This window comes from Gadus morhua, chromosome 19 (genome assembly GCF_902167405.1).
Source record: "Gadus morhua chromosome 19, gadMor3.0, whole genome shotgun sequence".
Taxonomy (NCBI): domain Eukaryota; kingdom Metazoa; phylum Chordata; class Actinopteri; order Gadiformes; family Gadidae; genus Gadus; species Gadus morhua.
Genome location: NC_044066.1, coordinates 12306596 through 12328328, shown reverse-complemented (window position 1 = coordinate 12328328; position 21733 = coordinate 12306596). Strand labels below are relative to the sequence as shown.

General features: G+C 47.4%; 1 protein-coding gene across 1 annotated transcript; it reads left to right on the top strand.

Annotated features, from left to right (window-relative positions):
* Positions 1-29: 29 nt before the first annotated feature.
* gnptab (N-acetylglucosamine-1-phosphate transferase subunits alpha and beta) lies at positions 30-21728 on the top strand. Its single transcript, XM_030341174.1, has 21 exons — positions 30-339; positions 458-543; positions 680-799; positions 963-1013; positions 1430-1635; positions 2073-2137; positions 2530-2664; positions 6946-7107; positions 8141-8320; positions 8905-9075; positions 11894-12017; positions 12418-12624; positions 13184-14181; positions 14593-14792; positions 15193-15412; positions 15606-15719; positions 16190-16275; positions 16887-16985; positions 17327-17494; positions 18345-18435; positions 19844-21728. The coding sequence occupies exons 1-21, from the start codon at positions 208-210 to the stop codon at positions 19913-19915; spliced, it is 3687 nt and encodes a 1228-aa protein (XP_030197034.1). The 5' UTR covers positions 30-207; the 3' UTR covers positions 19916-21728.
* Positions 21729-21733: the final 5 nt, after the last annotated feature.

The window sequence follows — 21733 nt, the reverse complement described above, 5'->3', positions numbered from 1 at the left end:
GATAGAACAGACTCCAGAAAGGTGTCGAAACAGCGCGTCATCAACGTTGGGGAAGTATGTGTTGTCATGGGGTTGTCTGACTGGTCTGACACTTTGTCTGACTGTCAAGTGACAAGCATAGGGACTTCTGATGTTTACTCCCAAGAGTGCATTTAATCGTCGTAGTCGAACGAGTGAATTCATTGCTATGTTTTTCAAACGAGAGCCATGGTAATCATCAACTCCCTGCTCAAGCTCCTGCAGAGACAGACGTACACATGTCTGTCCCACCGCTATGGACTGTACATCTGCTTCGGTGGGCTTGTTCTCATGATTGTTTCCGCCTTCCAGTTCGGAGAGGTAAAATGCTTTCCGACATATGCATCACGATTTACAAGGAGAGTTGTGTGTGCACACACATGTGTGGTGGATATATTGGTGTGGCGTGGAGTTGACTGAATCCCTTCTGCACACACAGGTGTTGGTGGAATGGAGTCGGGATCAATACCATGTGTTGTTTGACTCCTATCGAGATAACATTGGAGGGAAATCTTACCAAAGCAGGTAAGAGACGCAATCTGACAAAGGAAATAGTACTTTGACCTAACGACATAGGGGAGTTAATTGTGTACATCCTTGACAAGCTGGTTTCTGTGGACTGGATCCCATGACATTGTATTTCTGTTTTGCACGACGGCAGGCTATGCCTACCAATGCCAATCGATGTGGTTTACACGTGGGTGAATGGCACCGATATAGCACTTCTGAAGCAGCTGAAAACAGTCAGGGAACAGTTGGAGAAGGAGCAGCGAGCTATCAGGTTGCTTACATTATTATTGTTTTACCTTTTTGCAAACAAGTTAAACCCTTATTACTCAAAATACCTTGTTATTGGGTATCCACTGGTTCTCTCTAACATGCATTTGCATATAAAACCTGTTTTCTGAATGGATCATAATGTATCACCTGTCTGTCCACCACAGGGAACGTCTGGGGAAAAATGCAAGTGTAACAACGGAGGTGCCAAATAACCGGTGAGACTGCTGGAATTTGATATAAAAATCAACATAATAATTAATAATTCAACATTTATTTTCAGCACTAAACCACCTGTGACTTATTCTTAGCTCCACCAATAACACAGGAAGCAGTGTATGAACCATGTCTGTCACGTTTACTGGTGCAATCATATTTCTTAAGAAGTAGGACGTTTTCTAGAATAGATATTTCACTTTATGGCTGCAGCTTTGTCAACCCCCCCCCCCCCCCCCCCCCCCCCATGTCAAAAGGGTAGTACAACGAGGAAGGCTAGACACAAAGGAAGTGTGTTGACTCATTCTCTGCCTGAACATTTTCTCACCTACAAACCCAATCTGAATAGTGGAAGTCATTGTTTGCTCTGCAAATTTGAATGCATCTGAAAAACAAATGTGGGTGTTTGGGTTTTCAGTGCCAAACAAGAATGCCTGCTCACACACTGCATCGTAGCGCCCATGCTGGCCCTCGACCCGGCCCTGCCCGCCAACGTCACGGTGAAGGACCTGCCGTCGCTCCTGTCGCCCTCCTTCTCCACGGCCAAGGAGCTCATGCTGGTCACCCAGCCCTTCCCACCGTCCACCACTGTCTCCGTGCTCATCTTCCACTCCCAGGCTGAAGGTCAGCTCGCTGAAAACCTGTTTTCAGTGTGTTGACGTTCGCAGTTCAATAAAACACAACACACGGTATTCAAAACTCAGAGAAAAATGGCAGATGGAAGCCGAACTCTTAAATGAACTGGAAATTGTTACAGGCACCGGCAGGGTTACACAACCGACCACGTCGGTTTGTGGCGAAGGCCGCGGGCCTGAGCTTGCACACTCTTGGTTCTCACTTTAAGTTCCTGCAGTAATGGTGTTTAGGTGTTTTAATTTAAGGCCTTGTTCGCACAGTGAAATTGCCCAACGCACCAGGGCAGACAGTTTAAACTTTTAAACTTAAGTCTTTGGAATGAATCTTACAAGTACATCCCACACTGTTTGTGTCATAGTTCCTCTATGCAGTGACTCATAGAGATAACTAATAATAACCAATCATTTCTCTGTTCTCTTCCAAAGCGGATAAAGCCTATAAAGACACATCTGGCGAAGACCTGAAGCACTCCATATCCAGATGTTACCTTGTGAGTTTCTTTTTCTCTAAGATTCTGATAGATCTCTAATAAATTTGATTAGATTCAATCCTTCAGCCAAAGGTTTCTATGCATTTATGGCTTAGTGGTTAGCAGTGACCTCTCACAGCAAAAAGTTAATACACATGACTTTCTAAAATGTTATTCAATATAATAAACATATAATCCCATTTTCGTTATATATATTTACTCGATATTCCCTAGTCACACTTTGCTCAACCAACGAGTGCTGCTGCTTCTGACGAGTAACGGAGTCAATCTAAACGGTTCCCCACGTTGACCCCATGTTCACCAGTCACACCCCGTCAGTTTCCTGAGTGACGACGTCAATGTGTTTCCCCCCCTCCCCCGCGGTGTTGATGAGTCCTTTGTTCCCCTGACAGACAGCAGACCGTGAGGCCCCCGGGCTGGTCAGCATGCAGAGCCTGGCCTACCTGAGTGGCTTCCCCTCCACCTTTAAGGACACGGAGCAGCTCCGGGCCAAGCTGCCCTCCGTCATCACCAGCAAAATCAAAGAAGTGAGCAAGACACTAAACGCCTTTTCTAGAAGGCTTTGGTTTTGATACTTGGATGATGTGTGCTATCATTTTTTTTTTATGGGCTTTTAGTGTCAAACATTTACACAGCATTTATCATAACTTCTTTGTGTGCTCACCATTGTTACATGAATAGTACACATAGAAAAAAGTCTCTCAAAAGCACACATTTCTTTGGTTACATTTTTTTATATTAGTGGTCTGTTACATGGTTTCTTACAGTTGCACAGGGAGTCTCGAACTGAATATTACTGAGACACAGTACTCGTGTATTTACACTGACACATGTAACAGCATGTACTTGATATGTACTGACTCTATTGTGTAACTTTACAGGGGGGTTAGGGTTAGAGGTTAAGGTTAGGATCAGGTGCAAACAGCAATCCACAACACATTGTGTAGTTGCATGCTGTTGTAATGTTTTTACATATCGCATATGTGTAATAATGTATTATTACATAATATTTCACAAGTGTTGTTACACAACACTTGTTTGTTTTGATGCTGGCCACCTATGCTGGTAGATGTTTGCCCAGAGCAGGCACTCAATGTCAGTTTGCTCATTTATTTATCCTGCAAATATGCTCAGGGTGTAACCTAAATGCCTGGAACTCACAACTTGGCATTCCCTTTATTTTATTATTATGTTACATTTTCTCCATGTACTTGCAGAGGCATTTTAGCATGCTAGCAGATTAGTTATTAGTTATTACCTTTTACATAGACAAATGTGCATTTGTTTAGAACAAATGTATATTTATATTATATATACCGCGTGGGCAAATCAGCACTAAATTGTTCATAAAAATCTGTTTCGTGTTATTTTATTACATTGGTCACTTTGTTAATTTTAAACAGATGTTGCTTTCCAACACAAGAGGGCATTATTGTGTTGTTTTTGACTTGTTAGAACAGGGAACAAAAGGGTTGCTATTCACAAAGGGTCATACTCATCATCAAGTCTATGCAGCCTTTCTTATGCATTTATATTATTATGTTATTATTATATAATGATGATGGCAGTGTAAAACAGTAATCAAGTGATATTTGTGGAACAACACTAACTCTCCACAAGATGTCGAGCTGTGACTGCCCCATGATGCCCTGCGTGGTGTAGAGATTCTCTTGTTGTCCAGCTGTGGGCAAAATAAGGGTTTGGTAATTTTACACATGGTACAACTGTAATCTGAATACTGGCTTATCTTGATTGAAGGACCATTCTTGCAGGGCAGACACTGAAGCCCTCCTCCTAAATATGGTGTTTTTCTATTTTAAAACGGTTCGCCCCAGACGAGGATAAAGAGGACCTCATTTAGCATAGAGGCTGGGCAGCCACGTGTAGCTCTAACAATTTTCTCTCGTCAGAACTCGGCCCCTCCAAGGTATTCTGAGCGGGTGGGGGGGGTGGGGGGGGGGGGGGGATGCCAGAAACGGGATGGAACCTGTGAGCAAAGAGAACAAATTGGTCTGCCGCTTGTCTTGTGTTGGTCCAATCGCAACACTGGCCAGGCCCAGTAAGGACTCGCTGTACTGGCTGTGAATGAACTGGCCCTCGTGATGGTCGGCCAAACAATGGGAGTGCTCCGTAATTAGTAACGAAAAGCACGACACAGCTGACGATGATAATGCAAACAAATGATTGGTTGTAAGAATGGATTTGTTGTTTATGTGACGGAAGTGCTAGCATCCGATCAGTATCGCAGACCTTAGAAGCAGAGCAGGAGGGTTGATCAAATATTTGTAAAAAATAGGGGAAATAATTACATGATAAGCTTTATTTTTTGGGGTTTTAAATTACTTTGAATAAGACAACTGAATACGTACTATAATACCCTTTGTTATTATGGTACTTAATAATTAGTAGTAGTTGTTTATGATGATGTGGCCAGGAGACCATTTTCATCGTGTGTGTCTGCGTGTGCTTGTGCTTCTCCAGCACAAGCACACGCTGTGTGTTTCAATGTTCATGTGCATGTACACGCCTCAGCGTTGAGACGAATGGCGATGCCTTGCTCATCTTCCACGTATCTGTAGCGTCTGCCTTGCGGTCGTGTGCCATTGGCGCGCGGTGTGACCCGTTGACCCGTAACGAGACCCGTCTTAACCTGGCCGCTAGCTGAGCCTCCGCGGCACTTTAGCGGCTAACGCTAGGACAGCTGTAGGAGTGGCGCCAGCGCTTGAATGCTACGAAAGGTCACCAGGAATTCACTGACCTCCTCGCCGAGTCAACCCCACCAATGATACACACACAAATATGGCAGAACACACACTGACAAACACACAGACACAGACACACACACGCGTGCATACAGAGACACACACACACACACACACACACACACCCACGCACACATAATGATACACACAAACACACAGTCTCAGAGGTGATAACAGCTGATGGCATGACTGCACTGACAAGTTATTGTAGAGGCCAGATTTACAGTGAGGGAGGAATAGGAGCTGCAGAGAAAAGAACACACAGGATCAAGTAGACATGTATTTAGTGTGTGTGTATGTGCGCTAGCAGTGTGTGTGTGTGTGTGTGTGTGTGTGTGTGTGTGTGTGTGGTTCTCCCCTTAAATGTCTGAAAGTGTTTACATTTTTACCGCGACTTGTTTGAGCCTGATCTTCGATTCGGTAGAGGGCGACTATGGGAGCAGTTTAGAATACCTCAACCGTTGTCAGCGTTCCTCTACTCACACGTGTCTGTTGATATGTCTTTTGATAATATATAAGTGGGGCTCTGAGCTAATGTCAAGGTTCTTCCTCCTGTTGCCAGGCGAAGAGAGAGAGAGAGAGAGAGAGAGAGAGAGAGAGAGAGAGAGAGAGAGAGAGAGAGAGAGAGAGAGAGAGAGAGAGAGAGAGAGAGAGAGAGAGAGAGAGAGAGAGAGAGAGAGAGAGAGAGAGAGAGAGAGAGAGAGAATTTATAGCTGGCGTTAGACAGAGCGCAATGGTGATGAGAGATGGGCCCTCACCCCTATCGCCTGCGCTCTCGTCTATATATCTCGGGTGCTTGAGTGTTTTGACGTCGCCGCCACCGCTGCTAATTGGTTTCTTCATATTCATTCATATGTAGTTGGACAATGATCGGGATCTGGCAGCGCAGGCTGACATTCTGGTATCGAGGTTTCCACTTTGCCGATCCGCTGGCGGTATCGCAGATGGGGATGCCACTTTATTTTCGTGTGTGTGTGTGTGACAGTCAGTCAATCAGTATACTGGTATTATTAATATGTTAAGTTATTATGCTGTCTGCATTCCACACCACATAACCCTCTGTGTGTGTGTGTGTGTGTGTGTGTGTGTGTGTGTGTGTGTGTGTGTGTGTGTGTGTGTGTGTGTGTGTGTGTTCATATAAACAGAGTGGTAATAAAACCAGGTTATGTCATCCGTGTTCCTGCTGTGTTTATGCAACAAGCACTAATCCTCACATCAAACAGGACACGGTGTGGGGTCAAGTGTTAAAAAACACACACACACACACACACACACACACACACACACACACACACACACACACACACACACACACACACACACACACACACACACACACACAGGTGCCAACAGCAGGGTTTGTTTTCCTCGCCAATGGCCCGCGGGGTCTCAAGGTGTTGAAGCCCACAGACGGCGGGGCGCTAACTCTCCAGCCGTTCTTCAACCGACCAACTTGACCCGGAGGTCAGGGGTCAGCCAGGCCGACATTGAACCCCAGTCAAGTTCAAGTCTTTGTTTGTCTGACTCTGTGGTGGGACGCCTGTGTCTTACCAGAGCCCAGAGTCTGGTGTTTCACTGGGCTCTGCGTTCCTCCGGCCTGGGTTTGAAAACAAAACCCATATCACTTGTTTTATGATTCAGTTTTGAATGACCAAATGTGGACGCGTGATATTCGTTGGTATTGATCAAGAAGAGATGAAAACCATCCTTTCATTTCTTCTAGTTATTCAAATAGATTGACCTGCCTATATGTTTACAAGGGGAAACTAAAAGAAAAGTGGTGTGTAATGTTCATATTTTTTTATTATTCAGTTTCTTTAATCTGCATTAATCCTTGTGATGATTATGCATTAATCCTACTAATAACTATTGTTAGTTTACTGCCATGTTCGACCGTGTTACAAGGGAACATTTAACAAGGCCTATGTAGTAGTAGTAGTGGTAGTAGTAGTAGTAGAAGTAGTAGAAGAAGAAGAAGAAGAAGGAGAAGGAGAAGGAGAAGATAACAAAATAGAATATTAACATAGGTGTGTGTCTTCCCTCCAGTTCGAGCTGTACTCCGAGGCCAGCATCGCCCTGCTCCACCTCAACGGGCCCCAGGACTTCAGTGACCTGAGCCAGCAGGCCCGCAAAAACCTGACCCTGGACGGGAAGGAGCTCACCATCGGGCCCGCCTACCTGTTCTGGGACCTCACCGCCATCTCTCAGGTGGGCCCCCCTTTAGTCAAATACAACACAGCTTTATTGTCTGTGGAAACACATACACGTTCGGACATGAATTACACACATAGACGGATAGACATATAAAACTACTTGAGTATTTTGGGGTTCTTGAGCGGCGGTGTTTTGGATTAGTGTGATTTGGAACACATTTTTAAGAGAAATCAATAGTTTCCAATGGTGAAAAATAAGAGGATATTTCTGGTCTAGCTAGTCAGAGGCAGATTGGGTCAAAATATGTATATACACAAATTGGAGGTGAATATAGACTGACAATAACATACACAGTATTGCAAAAGCTATGTTTATATTGTCAAGGTTTCCGCCGTGCGGAAACTTTGAAGAGCAACTTGACGACAAAGTGTGTTGACCTCAATTTCCCTAATTTCGCCATCTCTGGTGCAATCCAGTTTGGGGCAAACAGTCTTTTCATCTCTGAACTGCAGATTGGTAGACTGGGTAGCCCCGCCCATTCTGCCGGCGATTGGAATTCGCCCTGCAATAGGGTCTGGAGAAGAGCAATACATTTCCGATTTTTTTGCAGGAGCCAATCACCAAGCTGGCTTTTCCCCCTTTCCCCTGCGCTATTGGCTGGTTTAACACAATGACGAAAGGGAAGCAACGGCAAGCAGCCATTCGCGTACAGAGTCAGTTGAACTAGGCCTGTTAAACACGCCTCTTGTGTTGAAGAAAATGACGGCAGCTTCCCCAGACCAATGTGCAATCTACGATTGAGCTTGGTCTGGCAATAGCCAGACTAGCAGATTGGGTCAAATACAAATTGAGGGTGAATATAGACAACAATAACATAACAGAGTGTTGCAAAAATTGTGTTGACCTCTATTTCCCTAATCACTGGTGAAATCCAGTTTGTAGTCAACAGTCCTTGCAGATTAATTGCAGACAGCTTGCAGACAGCCAACAATCTGAAGTGTACCAAATCCAAGAGTCACGAGACACTACAGGATTCCACTCACTCCCTCCATCATTTCCTCCCTCCCCTCTCCCATGTTGGCTCCAGTCCAAACGGGACGAGGACGTGTCGGCAAGCCGGTTTGAGGACAACGAGGAGCTCCGCTATTCGCTGCGCTCGGTGGAGAAACACGCCCCCTGGGTGCGTCACATCTTTGTGGTGACCAATGGGCAGATCCCATCGTGGCTCAACCTGGACAACTCCAGGATCACTGTGGTCGCTCACCAGGTACAGTCTCCGGTTGCATGAGACCCTGTAGAGATGTTTCATGTGCAATAGTTTATCATTTGTTTTAATATTTTCATTCAATCAAATCTTCACGGTAAGTTTGTCGAAAACCAAACTAAATCAATTAATAACAACAAACAAAATAAAAAATTAAAACAAATATGTCTATGACCAGGCAAACTATATATTCATCTTAACAAAATATATTTTAAATGATGAAGGTTAAAAAAAATATATAGATATATGCAACAAAAATATTTTGCATTTAAAGTTTCCTTCTGCTAAGAAAATAACTGTCCTCTCTTCTGAATATCAGAGTTTATCTCTTCTGATATTTTGGTAAAATAAAATATATTTTTTCCTTATTTCACTATGTTCAGATTCCTTCTAGAGTCTAAACCTTCACCTCTGAAGTCACTAAATGTTACTCTGGAACTGTATTAATGCCTTTAACCATTATATTTGGCCTCATCGTATATTGAATACATCATTTATTTGTCTAATGTCTCAACAAACGTAAGTCCTGTACGTAATGCTGTGCAGATTGTAATTCTAATGAACACATTGCATTTTGGCGTTCCCAGGACATCTTCCAGAACCAGAGCCACCTGCCCACCTTCAGCTCCCCGGCCATCGAGACCCACATCCACCGCATCCCCGGCCTCTCCCAGAAGTTCATCTACCTCAACGACGACGTCATGTTCGGCAAGGACGTGTGGCCGGACGACTTCTACAGCCACTCCAAAGGACAGAAGGTGCCTCCCCTCCCTCCTCATCCTCCTCGTCGTCGTCCTCTTGCTCGTCTTCGTCGCCCTAACCCGCTTCCTTCCTCTTCCTTCCTCATCCTCCTCCTCCTTCTCCTCTTCCTCTGCCGAAAGACCGAAGGTGCCTGCCTCCCTGCTCTTCCTCATCTTCACACTCCTCCCCCTCATCGTCCACCTCCTTCTCCTCCTTTCCTTCTCCCGCCCTCCTTTCCTTCTCCCGCCCTCCTTTCCTTCTCCCTCCCTCCTTTCCTTCTCCCGCCCTCCTTTCCTTCTCCCGCCCTCCTTTCCTTCTCCCTCCCTCCTTTCCTTCTCCCGCCCTCCTTTCCTTCTCCCTCCCTCCTTTCCTTCTCCCTCCCTCCTTTCTCATTAAAGCAAAGCTGTAATTCACTGAAACCCCATCGGCTGTTATTTGAGATGTAAACCAACCCCTGCCTTAACCTGTTCTGCCTCGGCAGTATTTTGGTTTTTTTCGCCTATACACATACCCAAATGGAAAAGCTTATAACACAGTAACCCCAAGTCCTAGATGGATGTATGATACTTCATTTGAAAGCTGACAAGCTCTAGTTTCTGTAGATATGTATTTGGCATGTATCATACACACAACCTAAATGACATCAGTTCAGACATGGCTCTAAAGCAATTTTTTTGTCTTCGAAAATAATAGGTCATAATTGAACTACAATAACTAGGATGTGCTTTATATGTAAGGCATATGGCAATATGCCAAATACCTTCTACATCATGCCAACTACACCTGGAAGCAATTTTGGAGTTCTAGGCCTAAACCTTGGGGAGTTAATGGAGTTTTTATGGTGTGTTGTCACTGGCGGCACAAACCTCTCCAAAATGTCTCCAAATGGCCAAATTGTGCCAAATGCATTTACTCTACTTCTGTGACACTGGAAACATTACTGAAGCATTTTGGTGACTATAAAACCTTTCTCCATGATTCAAAACATAATTTTTTCACACATTCATTTGATATGGCCATATTGAGATATTGGCCATATCATGAAAATATGACAAGAACTAAATATGAACAATATATGCGCAAAATATGCGCAAAGTGAGTTGTCTGCCGTGTTGATGCAGCTTTATATCTCGGCTCATACGTATCACACCTGGACACGCCTGGCAGCGTTGGAAAGGTAAACTCATTGGCTAGAAGCCCAAGTGATTGATATATCAATAGCCAATACGCTGTCCCTATACTAAAGCCGCGAAACAAAGTAAACAAAGCCCATTGGCCCTTCGAACTGGGAGCGCTCCATCTACTTCACGGGCTGTACCGGGGTGAAAACTGAACAGAAAAAGACGGGGACACTTTTATTTTGTAGCCAGCAAAGTGATGAAAACAAGCATATCCAACAACTGCATACTGGAGCTAGAGAAAATATCGATACCGCTGCGAACGTCTGGATGTTAGTTGACGAACAAAGTTTGGAGATGGTAAACAAATGGACTTTACACGACGATATTCACAAGCTGGAATAATTTTATGAAAAAACATTTGGATTAGGGATGTCCGATATTGGCTTTTTTGCCGATATCCGATATGCGATATTGTCCAACTCTAAATTTTCGATTCCGATATCAGCCGATACCGATGTCGATATTTGGGTTATTTTTTGTTCCTCAAACCTAATTTAGGTAACATTACATATCTCCTGTTGTGGAATTAACACAACATGCTTAATGTTATTGTGATGCCCCACTGGATGCATTCTTGAATGCAACAAGGCTTTCCAAATGTTAACATTGAAGTATTTTTAAATTAAGTTGAAAAATACTTCAACTTAATTTAAGGGAAAAGTGCCATGTTTATTTTTATTTTTTTAATGGTCTCAGACAACAGTTTGGATTACACTCTCCCTGAGATAATCTTGACAATGCCCACAACAAATAGGGCAAACTTGACTTCACAAATGATAAAACATTGTACCTGAACAACTATGTGCAACATAGCAGTATTTTTCTTTAACTAAAACTCAATAACCTTAATTGAATAAATGCACAAATATGAGTCAATTACAATGTGCACTGTACTGCACAATTTTGAAAACATTTATTTGAGCTATAAAAAAAAAAAAAAAAAAAAAAATCGGTTTTAAGGCAAAAAAAATCCGATACCGATATTACATTTTTATGCTAATATCGGGCCGATAATATCGGTGGGCCGATAATATCGGACATCTCTAATTTGGATGCTTTTGATCAGTGGATTCTAACGGACAATTGGAATATAAATAATTGAGGAATGGACACATATTACGGTTCTCAGATTGCTTCAAAGGTAGGGAGTCACTCTGTTTTTTGGCATTTCCGGTTTACCATGCTGGTAAATATCAATATTTATGGTTTTGTGCTCATGATTTATAGAAAAAAACAACCGGATGAATAAATTGTGGAGATTCTACCCTTCCCTTTCTAACGACGTATAGAATGTCTGTAATGATGAAAGTTGAAGAGGGTTATGTCGCTCCGTAGTGGAAACATATCGTCAACAAACCCAATCGCCCACCGGTGGGCGATTGGGTCTTAAGAGGTTAAAGGGGAGACAAAAAGACCATTGAGGTCAATCGTCCAACTCTTCCGACATCTCGTCAGCTGAAACAGAGTTCATTTTGCAGATCACGATTTATTTCACACCACGCATGGAGAAATGATCTCTTGTAATAGAAAATAGCTGAGGAAGTCGGTTCCCCTCTCAGGATTGGGTATCGTGAATCACTGACTCAGTGACGGCATAGCAGCCTCTTCGTAACCTACAGAATGGTGACCTTGAACCCCTTGTCCTTCCTCTCAGGTCTACCTCACCTGGCCCGTGCCCAACTGTGCCGAGGGCTGTCCTGGGTCCTGGATCAAAGACGGCTACTGCGACAAGGCCTGCAACAACTCGGCCTGCGACTGGGACGGGGGAGACTGCCTGGGTGAGGGGGAGGCAGAGGGAGGGAGGGAGAGAGAGAGACCTTGCCCTACATGGTGCATACTGACTGTGGTTTGATTGTGTGGCCTCTCTGTACTTGATGGCGAGCTGATGTTGTTGTTGGTGCACTAATAGAGAAGCACTTTGAGGATACTGAGGTTCCCATTTAGATGTTCTGCACCAAACTGAAGAGGGCTGTCGTCAATGTGTTTGGACTTTATTGGCTCTCAGATAAGAAAAAAAAAAATGCAGTTTCACTTTTTGCATTTTTTTACCTTTATTTTGTGATTTCTGAGAGAACCCCGCCAAACGTGTAGTCAAATCAAAGTTTATCCTGTCGTACACTGGGACTTGTTTGCTTCTGTTGTGGCCGTGTTTCTGACCATCTGACCTCTGACCCCCAGGTACCGGGGGCAACAGCCGGTTCGCGGGCGTGGCCGGGCTGGGCGCGGCGGGCGGGGCCGGGGCTCAGCCCTGGCAGTTTGCCGGCGGCCTGGGCGCCGTGTCCTACTGCAACCAGGGCTGCGCCAACTCCTGGCTGGCGGACAAGTTCTGCGACCAGGCCTGCAACGTGCTCGCCTGCGGCTTCGACGTGGGGGACTGCGGCAAAGGTGCGTCTCAGCCCCCCCCCCAATCTGTGTCTATCTTTGGTCCCCCCCCCCCAAGAAGTTCTCCCACAAACACATTCACATTACACTACCCTCATTACACATTATCAAGACCTAGTTTGGTTTCCACGTGGTTTTGTGTCTGTGTGGGGTGAATGGGTTGTGATGTAACCAATTTCCATTAGTCATAAATGTTCAGGTGTGTTGTTATGTTATTATTACAACATTATATGTTATAATGTTATGTTGTCGGGTTTCCTAACCCTTCAGCATATTGTTAGACGACAAAGAAAACGAAAATCGTGTTTAGCTTTGATCCCCTTTAACTAATTAAGCTCATCTTTCGGCTGGGTTTCTAAGAAAAATAGATTTTAAAATAATAAAATATATCTAAATATTGTGTATAATTTTGTGGCCTTAAAGTCCCACAACATTTAATAAAACTCTACTGTTAGTCTGATTGAGAATTACTAACCGCGGTCTCTGTGAGACTCCAGCTGCGTCTCTATTAGCGCTCCGCCCAATAACGAGCGATGTGATTCGCCGTCATGCCCCTCCCCAGACCGCTTCGACCAGATGCACCGGGTGGCCATGCGGCGCAACCAGAGCCTCTACACCGTGCCGCGCGGCGAGCTGCGGCCCTACCTCAGCTTCGAGGGTGTGGCACGGCGCGTGTCGGAGGCCACGGTGGGCGAGCACGCCGTGGTGCGCCACACCTCGGTGGCCAACAAGTGGAAGACGCTGCACCTGCTGCTGCTGCCCGGCCACAACGCCACGCGCGTCCACTACAACCTCACCTGCCAGGGCGACGACGGCGACGACGCCCCCTTCACCCTGCGCTTCAGCGTCGCCGTGGACACCCGGGAGCTGCCGCCGCCCCCGCCGAAGTCCAACGCCTCCCAGCCCCTGGTGGAGGGGGGAGGGGGGCCGGCGGTTGACGGAGGCGAGGACCCCAAACCCACGGCCGACCCGGAGACGCCGTTGCCCTTCCCAGACGTCCCGGAGGACAGGAGGGGTCCTCGCGTGCGGACGGCGGCCCCCGGGGAGACGCGGGCGGCCGTGGAGGTGCCCGACGTGGACGGGGCGGCTCTGCCCGAGGGGGTCCGCGGGGAGCTGAGGCGGCTGGAGGAGAAGCTGCAGGGGGGGGATATCACGCTGAAGGGTTATAATCTGACCAAGGCCGCCCTGCTGGGGCCCTACCGCGCCCAGGGGGATGGGGGGGCAAGGGGGGGCAACGCCTCGAAGGTTCCGGAGGAATTGACCAGGGGTGCCGTCGGGGACCAGCCCGTCGGGGACGCTGAGAGGGTCCCGCCGTCGCCGGCCGGACTGCGGGTAGAGAAGGGGGACTCGCCGGGGAGGCCCCAGTCCACCTCCAAGCTGCTGAGCACGTTGGTGGGGGCCCTGCCCAAAGCCAAGGCCCCGGAGCCCCGCCCGGAGGAGGCCGGAGGCGCAGGCTCAGAAAGGGCCCCCCCGAGCAGGAAGCTCCAGCAGTACAACGCCCCCCCGGACCCCGGCTTCCTGCCCTGGGAGAGGAGCAAGGGCTTCAGCGTGCTCCTCCAGGCAAGTGGTTCCCTCCATGTGACCGTGGCGGAAATCTGGCCTTTGAGCACGTTTGCTGCTTGTTAATTATTTTAGTGCTAAATAGACTCTCTGGTGGTGCGGCCTAGTTTCGTGCATTCATGTTAATTTCCGTGCTCTCGCGTCACATGTGTGTCCGTGTTTTCACGTGCACAGCCGTGCTTTTGTGTTCGATTTTTGTGTTTTCTCCGGTTTTCTGTGTTTCGATGTGTGTAATTCCTTGATTTTACGTGTATGTCCATTTCTTTTGATGTCATGTTCCCCGGTTTTACACACGGTTCTCGGTGTGAACGTGTCACGTTTTCCCTCCGGGTTTTCACACATCCATTCTTTCTCACACCTATCTGGCTCGTCGCCCGCATTCCCGTGTCCGTCCACACGGCGGCGGAGCAGGAGGGGGAGCGGCTGCGGCGGGAGCTGGCGTACCGGGCGGACGGCGGCGCCGTGGGCCGCCGGCTCCAGGACACGTTCGCCGACTCGCTGCGCCACGTCAACCGGCTGCTCAACGGGCAGTTCGGCTTCACCTCCCGCAAGGTCCCCGCCCACATGCCCCACATGATCGACCGGCTCGTCATGCAGGAGCTGCAGGACACGTGAGTGAGGCCCCGCCCCCCCCCCCCCCCCAGAGCACCTGATTGGCCCGCGAGTCACGGGGGGATGGTTTTGTAAAAGGAGAACCGTATTGTTTGTTTCACAACCTGTGTAGGAAGTGGCACACCTGGAAGTTGATGGGCATATGCAAAATACAAAATACATCATTATATAAAAACACAGTACAATTTATAACATTATGTCAAGTAGAAGAAAATAGATATTTCCTTCGACTGGGCCATAGTGTGTGTCTTTGTCTGTGTCTTGTGTGTGTGTGTGTGTGTGTCTGTGTGGTATGTTGCATTACAATATTATATATACTGGTCCCTATGAACAGGAAGAGAAACAAAGACCAAATAAAGCTCTGTGGTTCTACCCACTCTCCCCCCGCGGCCCCTCCAGGTTCCCGCTGGACTTCGACCGGACGTCGGAGCACCGCGTGCGGCACTCGGAGGACATGCAGTTCGCCTTCTCCTACTTCTACTTCCTGATGAGCGCGCTGCGGCAGCTGGACGTGGCGCGCGTCTTCCAGGAGATCGACACGGACCGCTCCGGCGTGCTGTCGGACCGCGAGATCCGGACCCTCGCCACGCGGGTCCACGAGCTGCCCCTCAGCCTGCAGGTCAGCTCATTGGTCGGGGAAAAAATGAATAAAAAAAGACAACTGTATAAAAGACTTTGTGGCAAATGTGTTTATATCATGATGAGGTCTCAGGAGAACCCTTAGGCGGTCGACCCTCATTAGCTAGTGCTGCTCTTTGTGTTGTTTCATAATGTGTGTGTGTGTGTGTATGTGTGTGTGGGTGTGTGTCCAGGATCTGACCAGCCTGGAGCAGATGTTGATCAACTGCTCCAAGACGCTACCCAGCAACCTGACCCAGCTGGACGCTGTCAGCCCCTCCCAGGAGTCCTACTACGACCCCAGCATGGTGAGACCCGCCCAGCAGCCCGGAACAGCCCTCTCCCCACTCGGTCACACCCTGACCCGTCGATACTAGTGTCCGCCCCAGGGTGATGCTTCCACAGGGTTCTGCTCGTACTGTTTTACATCTGATAACCATTTGCATTTAAAAAGCTTTGCTATTTTATATCATTGGTCAGATTTAGAAAAACAACGTAATGTTCAGACTTTATCGCAGAAATGCGTCTGAAGCAGTACTAGTACTATGTATATTTGAAAAAAGCCAAATGGGATTCCCCTTTAAAGAAAACGTCCGACATGCCAAATAAGATATGGCCATCATGGGCTTTGCAAGAGCCACACGCATTCCCCAATCCCCACACACTGAAGGAGATCCTCACTCACATTCCCCACACACTGAAGGAGATCCTCACTGACATCCTCACTAAAGTGTTCAAAGCGTTTGACTGTCTTGAGTGTCTCTGGTTGACTCCACAGCCCCCCGTGACCAAAGGCCTCGTGCTGCACTGTAAGCCCATCACAGAGCTCATTCACAAGGCCTTCAAGGACCAGAACAAATACAAGTAGGTCCTCCACCACCACGCCCAGGGGATACCCAAGGCCCCAGAGGCCTAATACCCAAGGCCCGAGTGGGCCTAAGACCCAAGGCCCCAGTGGGCCTAAGACCCAAGGCCCCAGTGGGCCTAAGACCCAAGGCCCCAGTGGGCCTAAGACCCAAGGCCCCTGTGGGCCTAAGACCCAAGGCCCCTGTGGGCCTAAGACCCAAGGCCCCAGAGGCCTAAGACCCAAGGCCCCAGAGGCCTAAGACATGTTCACACAGGACAAGGCTTCCATACCTCGGGGTCAAGGTCTGCAGAGAACAAGATGGAAATGGTGTTAGGGGCTTAGGGTTGGGGTTTGGTTTTAGGGTTAGGGATTGGTTTTAGGTTTGAGGGTTTGGTTCAGGGATAGGTTTTAGGGATATGGTTTGGTTTAAGGGTTTGGTTTAGGGCTTGGTTTTATTGTTAGGGGTTGGTTTTAGGGTTATAGATTGGTTATAGGGTTTGGGTTTACTTAAGGTTTGGTTTCAGGGTTAGGCTTTAGTTTGGTTGATTTAAGGTAAGGTATTAGGTGGGTTCAAATGTATTGTGATTTATTTGACACGATGTACGTTCTCCTCTCGTCTGTGCTGCAGGTTTGAGATCATGGGGGAGGAGGAGATCGCCTTCAAGATGGTGCGCACCAACGTGTCACACGTGGTGGGGCAGCTGGACGACATCAGGAAGAACCCCAGGTCAGAGAGAAGCCAGGGGGATTTCCCTTTAGATTCACTTCTTTGTATTGTATTTTCAGTTTAGTTTCCGTTTGAAAGATCCCATTCTTTGAAGTTTAGTTGATTAAGAAAAAAAATAAAAATTTCCAAGACTTAAAAAGTGACAATGTTTTTATGGAAATAACGGACGGAATGCTCTGAATACAACATACAATAAAAAAAATAGAATTCTGAGCACACTGCTGGTCATTTATTTCAATTAATAAAAATGTTTTGATGAATTGATGCAAAATTATTTAGGACAAATAATTAGATAAATAATGTATAATGACAAATACCCCTTTGTCTTCCTGCCCTGGCAGGAAGTTCATCTGTCTGAACGACAACATCGACCACGGCCACAAGGACGCGTCCACTGTGAAGGCGGTACTCCGGGACTTCTACGAGTCCATGTTCCCCCTGGCGTCGCAGTTCGAGCTGCCAAGGGAGTTCCGCAACAGGTTCCTGCACATGGACGAGCTCCAGGAATGGTAGGTCCAACGCGGAGAGGGACTGGCCCATCCGAAGGCCCCCGTATACTCACAACACTCGGAATCGGCGTGTTTGCATAAGGTGACAAACTGTTTGCAGAGAAGGCTGTTTCGAAAGGCTGCAATATGGCCAATGAATTTGTTTAATGGCACCAGGAGTTTCCTACCATCTCTTCTGCAGTCCCTGCTTTGAGCGATCCAACATCATGTGCATCATCCCTCCCAATCGCATCAAGTCTTGCGTCAAAGTGTTTCTCCTTGAAGGAAACCTAGAGCGGTTACACTGAATGCGGGATGCCGCCATCTTGGTTCTACCTCGATGGCGGCTAGGTGAGGAAGGCCGATGGGTGCACAGCTCTTATTCAGACCAGGGGTATTTCAGACGCGCGTAGTGCATAAAGAAATACCGACAACCCATGGGGTCATTCTAGTGTTGCCGTGAGATGAACATTCATCGAGTAGTTTCCCTTGTCGTTTTTCCTTTGCCATTGTGTTCAGATTGTCAGTACCTGGGGGTGTTATAGGTTTAGAGAGGGGCCGGGTCATGTCCTCTAGGGGCCCCTAGGGGGAGATCTTTTTAAAATTAGACCGTCCCCATTGGATAAGTTTAGACTCTGCACCAGTGTATTTTTATACCCTAGACCCACACGCGCACCATTTATTAAGCCCTGTCATCTGAGTGGGTGTTGTGTTGGCAAACTAACGGGGGGTGATTTCACTTTATCACTCTGTTGCTCTTTTGAACCCTGCTGCACACACACGTATATTGGCTGTTATTAATGTGTGTGTGTGTCTGTGTCTCTCATTCTGTGTGTGTGTGTGTGTGTGTGTGTGTGTGTGTGTGTTCTAGGCGTGTTTACCGGGACAAGCTGAAATTCTGGACCCACTGTGTGCTGGTGACCCTTGTCGTGTTCACCGTCCTGTCCTTCTTCGCCGAGCAGGTCAGTACGAGACACGCACATAAACACACCCATCGCACTGTGAAACGACCGCCACCACATAAACACAGACACACACCTGCCTGCGCCTTCCTTTGGGGTTCCATGATTCACGGTGGAGCTATGATTCCTGGCCTCGCCAACTGAAATACTTTGGACCCGCTTCCATCTCCACACCCACGCACACAAAGTCACACACACACACACACACACACACACACACACACACACACACACACACACACACACACACACACACACACACACACACACACACACACACACACACACACACACACACACACAGTCTCTCTGGAGTGTCGTCATCCTTTCTTCTACAAGAGACAGGTGATGATGCCATCACTCTGTTGTCGTCTGGCTTTCATTACTGAAACACGCACGCACACACACACACAAACACACACTCCTACCCGATGCTATCTTAACATATGAGATCTCGTCCCTTGGGCATCCCAGTGGCCAAGCTGAGATTACCACCAAGAAGTATTTACACACTCCACGGCACTCGCAGTAGGCTGAAGACGGTTTCCGGTTGCTTCCCCAGTAAACTAGAATGAAGGTCCACTGTTGACAGACTTATGATGATAAACCTCCTCGAGCCCATTGACACACTGTTTCTCACAAAGACACTCGCACACCTGAGCCCCTTAGAGCTGTATGGACAGTGTTGTCTTCAGACGTAGCCGACACAGGATACATCATCTTTTTTGTGTTAGGCACCTGATCCGGGAGACGAATTCGCTAGTACGCAACCAATCAGTTTCCAATCTGGTTTCAATGCTCCAAGACTTTGCATGTTGAATCTGACTAGACACCGTCCGCGCGGTTCCAAAAGCTGAACACATCGAACAGAATTGTTCCCGAACTCGTCCCGAGTCTCCCCAAACGTTTCAGAAGGCCAACGGTTGGGCCGGTGTGTTCCACGCTTATCACCCAGGGTCTGGGTCCTAACACTAACAACCAGTGTGGAACGTGTGCCACCGCCTCCACTAGATCAGCTTTTCCAACACCACAGGGGATTGCACTGGGTCATAAACTCCTCTTTGGCAGAGAATCCCAGTTACCCAAGGCCATGTCCTTATCACCCTTACTCAGTTAACATTCAACTGATTTATTGTTTTGGCTTCCTGGTTGCATTTTTTAATGATATCTCTTCTGACTCTGTGTCTTTTCCTCTGTATGTCTCTCTTTCTCTGTCTGTGTCTCTCATTCTGTGTGTGTGTGTGTGTGTGTGTGTGTGTGTGTGTGTGTGTGTGTGTGTGTGTGTGTGTGTGTGTGTGTGTGTGTGTGTGTGTGTGTGTGTGTGTGTGTGTGTGTGTGTGTGTGTGTGTGTGTGTGTGTGTGTGTGCGCCTTGGTATGCGTCTGTGTCTCTGCCTCTCTCTCTCTCAGTTGATCCAGCTGAAGCGCAGGCTGTTTCCCAGACGCCGGGTCAGCCAGGAGAACAACTCTGAGCGGGTGTGAACGAAAGGAAGGTCCTTGCCCTTAGCTTCCCTCCGTGCTTGGCTGTCACCACTACACCTTCTCCCGGACTCCCTGCAAAGCCTTGCCCGCCCTCCCTCCCTCCCTCACCCCTCCATGAGGTGAGAAACATGGGTGAATGAGCGTGAGGTAAGCGGTGTGTGACCAACGCGAGGAGAAAACAAGCAAAGAAGAACCACCACGACGTCGCTACGCCTCGTCCCGTTATATGTCATCCCCGACGGCGCTTGAACAAACAAAACATGTCCGGAGATGACGGTTGAGTTGAACACTTTAACGCTGCCGTCACCGCAGTCCCTCCAACTGTTGTGGAGCCAGAGTCCCCCGTCTCTAACCCCCCCCACACGCTAACGCACAAACACACGTACACTCAAACTCGCACTCGGGCCAAACACACGTACACATACACACACAAACGGACACAAAGACGCACACACTGCCCCGATGGTGTCACCAATGTCAACCCCACTCTCTGGTCCTCCATCCTCCCTCGGCGTGTGAGTGATGACCTACTGAGGTGTGAGACACCAGAGCCGACCAACGGGTCAGCTGGGAGGTCCTGTGAAGTGGACCCAAGTTTACAGTCTTAACCGCTAGCCTTGTGACAGACATTTCCTAGCCTGGACCTGATGAGATAATAATTATAATAATAACGATGATGATGATAACGACGACGATAGTACTAGCGAATACAATAGGGTTCCTACTGATTTCGTAGGTGTCCCGAATTAATGGGAGTCATGACGATGGAAACAATTGCCACGCTTCTTTGTTTGTCTTGTTTACCTGCTGTTGAGAATCAAAAGAATCGACAAACTAAAACTTGAAGTGCCTTTCCTGACAGGTGTGTAGAATACTTAAATCGTTCCCACAATGCATCTGCTGCTTGTCGGTTGATCCGTCGTTTCGCGCCGTCTTTCAGAATACGTAGACGTCCTCTTTGATACGGGGTCCCGTCCCCAACGCGGTCACCCCAGGGGGACCCGCCTGACCGGGGCTTCTGATTGGTTGTTTTGTGTTGAATGAAGAAGTGTGTGGGTTAAGCCCCATGTGATTGGACGACCGCCGGTATGTGTCCCTGTGGGACCCAATAGGCTCTGCTTGTGTCTGAAATTCAGACCCTTCCCTGACACTCCTCCACCAATCCACCTCTTTGCATGCTTTCTAGATGTGTTTTTTTTATTTGATTCATACCGTTAATTAATTTAAATGGTAGGAATCCCCCTCTCCATCACTTTTATTTTTCTACTCTAACCATTTCAGGTTGGGTCTCGCGTAGTGTTGTTGAAAAGGTTTAAAAAAAAAAATAACTGCCAAGTGTTTTCGGTAAAAAAATTGAGCGAGTAATGTACGTTCTCATGTTTTACTGCGGCCCTCCGAAACAAGCTGCATACATCTTTTGTAATACCTTCACCCATGTTTTCTTCTTCCTCCGACAACCTTGTTTGTCTCCTGTGCTAAGGAAGTACTCCACACTGGGTTTTCCTGCCCTTTTTTTAACAATCGTCTTTAAATCGATGTGAAAATTGCGTCAACTTAATTGCCATGGGCAGCAGGTTGAGTGTTTATCTGCAGCCCTGACGATCGACTCCATCCTTAGGATACGACAGAAGTTTGTTTTACATGTTGACTCCTAATACAACCGACTACCCCATAGGATCTGAAATGTTTTCCGCTGCGTGATAACCCTAGTTTACACGCATGCACACTGAGTAACATATTTATAAACCGGCAGATTTCGTTCGTTGGATGTGTGCCCGAGTCTCCATGACTGCAATAAAATGATTTTGGTTCACTTTG